Source organism: Loxodonta africana, chromosome 7 (assembly GCF_030014295.1).
Source record: "Loxodonta africana isolate mLoxAfr1 chromosome 7, mLoxAfr1.hap2, whole genome shotgun sequence".
Classification (NCBI taxonomy): Eukaryota; Metazoa; Chordata; class Mammalia; order Proboscidea; family Elephantidae; genus Loxodonta; species Loxodonta africana.
Genome location: NC_087348.1, coordinates 24,260,296 through 24,269,019, shown reverse-complemented (window position 1 = coordinate 24,269,019; position 8,724 = coordinate 24,260,296). Strand labels below are relative to the sequence as shown.

The window sequence follows — 8,724 nt, the reverse complement described above, 5'->3', positions numbered from 1 at the left end:
CCTTTGCATTCCATTATAGATTTTAGTTTTCTTGTCAATTTCGACACAGACCAAAAAAAAAGTCAGTTGAATTTTCGTTAGAATTTCATTGACTCTATAAATACAGTTGGGGAAACTTGACATCTTAACAATATCGAGTCTTCTGACTTATAAGCATAGCTTATCTCTCCATTTATTTAAGTCTTTATTTCACAATATTTTCTAGTTTTCAATGTAAAGGCCAAATCACTCAACTTATCAAGTGTTTGATTAAAAGTCATCTCCTCATAGGGTTCCCCTAAAGATCTTCATTAAAATTTTAACGCTCATCTGCCTACTGGCCCTATTTCATTTTCATATAACTCAATACCTTCTATCATATGATATAATCCACTTATCATTATGTATTTTCTTCACTCTTCTACAGAAATGTAAGCCTTATGAAGTGAGGGGTATTCATTGTTTGATTTAAAATATTTCTTTATTAAATATAATGAGTCCATTAACATAATATTCACCAGGTATCTTTTTTGTGCCTTTTACTGTGCCAAGTACAACAGATTAAGTAGTGAGTGGAATACACAAAGTCCCTGGCTTCATAAAGGTAGATGTTCAGTGAAAGGAACATATAAACAGGCTATGTTTTTTTATATGTGAGAATATGTAGGAATGTACCTTGTAGGGATATATCTAACCTAGGCTTGAAACCAAGTATAAGTTGATACTTGAAGTATAAGTAGGAGTTAGCCATCTCTGGGTGATTAACTCTGGCTAAAACATAAGGAAGAAATTTCTATGTATCTACACTTATCACTAATTTATTCTATTCTTTCCATGGAGACAAACAGTACACGGCTAAAGGAAAATTGGATATAGGATATATTGCCTATTAAATAATTATTCTTATCTTATCTTACAGTTCATTTTAAGTAGAATATTTAAACACAGTCTCCAGGTTCTGTGTACAGCATTTTTCACCTCTTTGTTCCTCAAACTATAGATGATGGGATTTAACATAGGTATTACCAGAGTATAAAAGACAGAGGCCATTTTATCAGTATCAAAGGAATGGCTGGATTTGGGATGCACATATGTAAAGAATAGAGTCCCATAGAAAACGACTACCACTGTCAAGTGAGATCCACATGTGGAGAAGGCCTTGTGCCTGCCCTCTGCAGAGTTCATCCTGATGATGGCAATGAGTATCAGCGTGTAGGACACAAGGACTATTAGAAGGGATAAAACCAAATTAAAAGCCGAAAAGATCAGTATTATTAATTTAATTTCATGTGTGTTTGAGCAGATCAAAGAAATCAAGGGCAAACTACCACAGTAGAAATGCCTGATAACATGGCCACAAAACGATGCAACGAAAATTTTTATGATTGTCAGCAAAGACAAAAAGAGACTGTAGAGATAAGGTATGACCACCAGCACCTGGCATACTTTTGGTGACATGATGACTGTGTAAAGCAGAGGGTTACAGATGGCCACATAGCGGTCATAGGCCATTGCTGACAGAATGAAAATCTCACTACTTATGAAAATACTGAAGACAGAGAGTTGCATAACACACCAATTATATGAGATTGTAGGTTGATCTACAATAAAATTCACTAGCAGTTTGGGTCCAATTGCTGTTGAATATCCAAGATCAGTGAAAGACAAATGTCTGAGGAAAAAGTACATGGGTGTATGTAGCCTAGAGTCAACCTTGGTGAGGATGATCAAGCCCAAGTTACCCACTACAGAGACCATGTAAACAATGAGGAGGATCCCAAATAATGGAGCCTTCAGGTCAGGGCGATCTGTGATCCCCAGTAGAATAAATTCATTCAGCACCGTTAGATTGTATTTGTCCATCCAAGCCACTTAGGAAACTTCAATGAGGAAAAAGTACAAAAATTATCATTAACTTTCATGAGCTATTACTGAAATATATACATACATAACATATATATATGCATAAGATCAATCCATATTCTAATTTCAGAGTTTTGATATAAATCTTCCCTTTAATCTTGAAGGTTGGAAAACCCGGTAGTCTACTGGTTAAGAGCTACGTCTGCTAATCAAGTTGTCAGCAGTTTGAATCCATCAGGCATTCCTTGGAAACTCTAAGAGGCAGTTTTACTCTGTTCTACAGGTCATTTTAAGTCAGAATCAACTCGACGGCTATGCTTTTTTTTGGTTAATCTTGAAGGTAGAGAAAATGAAGCTATCTTTTTGTGTAAGTTGTAAACATCAACACACAGAGTAAACTAGGTCATGTAAGTAAAGAATATCAATAAAGAGGTAGAAATTGTAGAAAAGCAGAAGAGTAGATGGGAAGCGACTACTTAATGGGTATTAGCTCCCTTTTGGGGTGAAGAAAATGTTCTGGAACTAGATAATAGTGATGGTTTCACAATATTTTGATGGTATTTAATGTCACTGAATTGTACATTTTAAAATATTTGGCATGGTGAATCCTCTGTAATGTGTATTTTACCATATATTTAAAAAAAAAACTCTTTTACAACCTCATTTCCACAGGACTGTATTTGTCATGCTTACATTTACTTTTATGTTATCAAGCTTTACAGCATATATTCTATCAAATTACTAAACCTAACTAGATTTTGTATGCTTTGTCTGTATTGTAATTTAATTTATGAAAATCAATGGGTAATATTTGTAGTATTATAATAATGTAATACTTTTCTCCACTTATCGAAGTAATACAAAATTAAAGTGTTTTATCTCTTGTACAGATCATTTATTTTGCTTTCACTTAATAAAACAGAAGCACTCATTGCCATTTTAAAATTATAACATGGCCAGTGATCTCAGCAATTTGACAGATCTCCAGTGTTTAAAAATATAAAGTTCTATGCCAAACCTATGGAAATAATAGTCAGGGCCTGCCAATTATCTCACATCATGAATGTCTTACAAATTCATGGCCATCTGGTATACTTTCCTGGCCCCTATATATGACTTGCATACTTGTATACTGAAATAATTCTCAAGGGACAATGTATTTAGGGACCTATAATAAGAAGAAGTATAACTCTTGTATGTCTGAATTAATAAGATATTATAAAAACTATCGTTTTCAAAACCCATGTTGTTGTTGTTAGGTGTCATTCAGTGGATTCTGACTCAAAGTGACCCTATACACAAGAGAAGGAAACACTATCCAGACCTGTGCCATCCTCACAATTGTTGCTAGCTTAAGCACGTTGTTGCAGCCACTGTATAAATCCATCTAGTCCAGGGTCTTCCTCTTTTTCTCTGACCCTCTACTTTACCAAACATGATGTCCTTCTCCAGGGACTGATCCTTCTTGATAACATGTCCAAAGTATGTGAGACAAAAATCTCATGATCCTTGCTTCTAAGGAACATTTTGGTTGTACTTCGTCCGAGACAGATTTGTTCATCTTTTTTGGCAGTCCCTGATGTATTCAATATTCTTCACAAACACCACAATTCGAAGGCATTAATTCTTCTTGGGTCTTCCTTATTCAGTGTCCAGATTTTGCATGCATACAAGGTGATCCAAAATGCCATGACTTGGATCTGGTGCATCTTAGTCTTCAAGGTGACATCCTTGCTTTTAACACTGTAAAGGGATCTCTTGCAGTCAATTTGCCCAATGCAAAGCTTCTTTGGATTTCTTGACTGTTGCTTCCATGGGTGTTAGTTGTGGATCCAGGTAAGATGAAATCCTTGACAATCTCAATGTTTTCTCCATGTCATGATGCTGCTTATTGGTCCAGTTGTAAGGAGTTTTGTTTTCTTTACATTGAGCTGTGAGCCATACTGAAGGCTGTGGTCTTTGATCTTCATCAGTAAATGCTTCAAGTCTTTTTCACTTTCAGCAAGCAAGGTTGTGTCATCTGCATAATGCAGGCTGTTAATAAGTCTTCCTCCAATCCTAATGCCCCATTCTTCTTCATGTAGTCCAGCCTCTCAGATTATTTGCTGAACATATGGGTTGAATAGGTATGGTGAAAGGATACAACCCCGACACACACCTTTCCTGACTTTAAACCATGCAGTATCCCCTTGTTCTGTTCAAAGGACTGCCTCTTGATCCAGGTGCAGATTTCTCATGAGCACAATTAAGTGTTCTGGAATTCCCATTCTCTGCAATATTATCCATGAAGTGTTATGAGCCACACAGTTGAACACAGGTAAACATCCTTCTGGTATTTTCTGTTTTCAGCCAGGATCCATCTGGCCTCAGCAAAGATATCCCTGGTTCCATGTCCTTTTCTAAATTCAGCTTGAATTTCTGGCAGTTCTCTGTTGAGATACTGCTGCAGGTGCGTTTGAACTATCTTCAGCAAAATTTTGCTTGCCTGTGATATTAATAATATCATTCCATAATTTCTGATTCAGTTGGATCACCTTTCTTGGAAATAGGCATAAATATGGATCTCTTCCAGTTGATTAGCCAGGTAGCTGTCTTCCAAATTTCTTAGCATAGGTGAGTGAGCACCTCCAGTGCTGCATCCGTTTCTTGAAACATCTGAAGTGGTATTCCATCAATTCCCGGAGCCTTGTTTTTGCCAATGCCTTCCGTGCAGCTTGGACTTCTTTCTTTAGTACCGTCAGTTCCTGATCCTATGTTACCTCATAAAATGGTTGAACACTGACCAGTTCTTTTTGGTACAGTGACTCTGTGTATTCCTTCCATTTTCTTTTGGTGCTTCTTGTGTCTTTTAATATTTTCCCTGTAGAATCCTTCAGTATTGAAATTCAAGGCTTAAATTTTTTCTTCAGTTCTTTCATCTTGAGAAATGCTGAGCATGTTCTTCCGTTTTGGTTTTCCATCTCCAGGTCTTTGCAAATGTCACCGTAATACTTTACTTGTTTTCTTGAGCCACCCTTTGAAGTCTACTGCTTGGCTCTTTTACTTCATCATTTTTTCCTTTTGCTTTACCTACTGGATATTCAAGAGAAGTTTCAGAGTCTCTTTTGACATCCATTTTGGTCTTTTCTTTCTCTCCTGTCTTTTTAATGATCTTTTGCTTTCTTCAAGTATGATGTCCTTGATGTCATTTCACAATTCGTCTGGTCATCAGTCATTAGTATTCAACATGTCATATCTGTTCTTGAGATGCACTCTAAATTCAGGTGGGATATACTCAAAGTTATACTTCGGCTTCTGTGGACTTGTATCTAATTTTCTTCAGTTTCAATTGCGTATGAGTAATTGATGGTCTGATCCACAGTTGGCTTCTGGACTTGTTTGACTTATGATATTGAGCTTTTCCATTGTCTCTTTCCACACATGCACATGCAGTCGATTTGATTCCTGTGTATTCCATCTGGCAGGTCCATGTTTATAGTTATTGTTTATGTTGTTGAAAAAAGGTATTTTCAATGAAGAAGTCGTTGGTCTTGCAAAATTCAGTCATGTGATCTCCAGCATTGTTTCTATCACCAAGGCCATATTTTCCAGCTACTGATCCTTCTTCTTTGTTTCCAATTTTTCTATTCCAATCACCAGTAATTATCAATGCATCCTGATTGCATATTCAATCAATTTCATACTGCAGAACTTTGTAAAAGTCTCTAATTTCTTCATCTTTGGCTTAGTGGTTGGTGTGTAAATTTGAATAATAATTGTATTAACTGTTTTTCCTTGTAGGCTAATGGATATTATGCTATCACTGACAGCATTGTACTTCAGGATAGATCTTGAAATGTTCTTTTTGACGAGTAATGCAACACCATTCCTCTTCAAGTTGTCATTCCCAGCATAGTAGACTGTATGATTTGCTGATTCAAAATGGCCAATACCAGTCCATTTCAGCTGACTAATATAGATGTTTATGTGTTCCATTTCATTTTGCATGATTTCCCATTTTCCTAGATTCATACTTCGTACATTCCAGGTTCTGATTATTAATGGATGTTTCCAGCTGTTTCTTCTCATTTTGAGTCATGCCACATCAGCAAATGAAGGTCTGGAAATCTTGACTCTATCTATGTCGTTAAGGTTGACTTTGAGGACGCAGCTCTTCCTCTGTCATATTTTGAATGCCTTTCAACCTGAGGGGCTCATCTTCAGGCAGTATATCAGAGAATATTCCACTGCTATTCATAAGGTTTTCACGGGCCAATTCTTTTCAGAAGTAGACTGCTGGCACCTCCTTCCTAGTCTGTCTTAGCCTGGATGCTCAGCTGAAACCTGTCCTCTGTGGGTGACCCTGCTGGTATTTGAATACCAGTGGCATAGCTTCCAGCATCACAGCAACACACAAGCCTCCACAGTACTACAAACTGAGGGATGACTGGGGGAAAATCCGTGTTAATAAATACAAATTTCTCTATAAACGAGAAAAGATATATGGCATTTCTCTCAAAGAATTGAAAATACATCCCATACGGACAGCTTAGAATTGCACTTTCATTATTAGATCAGACCTCTTTAAGAGACTGGAAAAGCTGAACCATTCTGCAGTATTCCCTACCCCCTTCAAATGCAGCTTTCAACATTAAGATCCAGTAAACCAGTCATCATCCAGTTAACTGCAGCTAATGGTGACCCCATGTGTCACAGTAGAACAGTGCTCTATATGGTTTTCAATGGCTGAATTTTCAGAAGTGGATCTCCAGGACTTTATTCTGAGGTCCCTCTGAGTGGACTGGAACCTCTAACATTTCAGTTATCAGCCTAGCACATTAACCATTTTCACCACACAGGAACTTCCAACACTTAAAAAAAAAAAAAATTAGATACCAAAAAACCAAACCCTTTGCCATCAGTCAATTCTGACTCACAGTGACCGTATAGGACAGAGCAAAACAACCCAATAGGGTCTCCAAGGAGCAGCTGGTGGATTTGAACTGCCTTACCTTTTTATTATCAGGTAAGCTCTTAATCAATGCATCATCCAGACTCCATATAATACTAAGATAGGTGATCATAAATGCATTTGCACCATGAGGTATCAAGAAAAATATAGATTTCTTGGGTGATGCCTGTCTACCATTACTGAAAGTTTAGACCAAGGACCCAATAAATGAATATTGATCAAACAGAGGAAAAACATGGAACAGAACTTCAAACTTTTACAGAAACGAGACTTAAAGAATCCGTTGAGACTGAGGGAACCCTTGAATCTAATGCCTGGAAATAGTCTCAAAAACTTGAACTGAAACTATCCCATGAAGCTGTAGTTAAACTAAATATCAATTTGATACAATAATAAAAACTGTTTACATAATGCTCTTATAAAAAAATTATCTGCATGAGTGTAAACTTACAGCAGTTAATCTAAATCACAAATGAGAACTTTAAGTGGCAGAAAGCTTAAATTAATGGTGATATGGGTAGAGATAGAATGATGACATACTGTGAAGTATGTAACCAATGTCATTGAACTGTTCATATAAAAATGGTTAATGGATATATGTTTGGTGTGTACTTTTCCAAAAAAAAAAAAGACTTTAAAAAAGAAAAAATAGATATTTCAATACAGTTATTTAAATATGCCAGTAATTTTTGTGTGAGAGCTAACAGAAAGAAGATCTGGGGCCACTATAAATGAGAGGAAAACACATCTCAATTTAAAGCTTGATAGATAATGCTGCTTTTTAATTTTGCAAGGTTTGTTACTTTGTTAACTTGATCAAAATGGGTAAATGTGGAAGAGAATTTAAATTTTTTAACGGAATCCAGACTTCCTGGGGTGAATAAGGCTGGATGAATCTCTGAAACTATTGCCCTGAGATAATCTTTCAACTTTAAATCTTAAACCAAAACTATCCCCTGAAGTCTTCTTTGAACTCCTAACAATAATTTAGCTTAATTAGTAAAGTACGTCTGCCTTGAGGATTGTGCTCCTTCAAAGAATTACCTAGGCAAAATCACATGGACAACAGGAATTCTAAAGTTTAGATGAGAAGCTTAGGGGCAGTGAATTTATGTTAACACTGATTGAATTGTCTGGAAAAGGATAACGAGAATGGTTTGTACAGCTTGAAGAATATAGTCAATGTCACTAAATTTTGTGTGTTGAAATTATGTATCTTTTGCAGTGCAGATTTTCAAAAAAAACAAAATAAATCCTACCTGTTCTACCAAGATCCTGGCTTTTTCTTGTGTAGAGTGCGTCTGTTTTTCTCTCATGTTCAATAGATGAAGTTAACTGAAGTCAGTTACTCTTCACGTGTAATGCAACTGATTCTTTTAGGGTTCAACTATGGAAAAGAACACAATCATTTTTTTTCTTGTAGAAAACAACAAAATAGTCAATAAAAACCCATTGCAATCGAGTCGATTCTGACTCATAGTGACCCTATAGGACAGAGTAGAACTGCCTCATAGAGTTTCCAAGGAGCGCCTGGTGGATTCGAACTGCTGACCTTTTGGTTAGCAGCCATAGCACTTAACCACTACACCACCAGGGTTTCCAAAGTCACTAGAGTAGGCAAAACTCTTTATCATCTCAAAGGCACATCTTCAATATTCTTATCCTTGGACTGCTTTCACACTAGCCACAGTGGAAATAACCAGAGAAGTGCAGAATTTTTCTCATTAGACATCAGGCCCTGTTGCTTAAACATCTCTTCCTTTTTTTCTCATTGGGTTTCTAAACATACCACTAAAGGTATCTGAAAAGTTCACATCTAGCCTCTTACAAAGGCAGCTGTACTTAGGGTGTTGGTGTATTAGCCAGTGGGGTCTGGCAGACTAGGAGACACCTGGCCAATGACGTGAAGTTGCATCCTGAAGCGAGATTTT

The 8,724-nt window shown here is 36.7% G+C and overlaps 1 protein-coding gene across 1 annotated transcript; it reads right to left on the bottom strand.

Annotated features, from left to right (window-relative positions):
* Positions 1-685: 685 nt before the first annotated feature.
* Positions 686-1,842, bottom strand: LOC111748894 (olfactory receptor 8K3-like). Its single transcript, XM_023541846.2, has one exon. It carries the CDS (start codon positions 1,840-1,842, stop codon positions 883-885), a length of 960 nt encoding a protein of 319 aa, XP_023397614.2. The 3' UTR covers positions 686-882.
* Between the last annotated feature and the right edge of the window lie 6,882 nt (positions 1,843-8,724).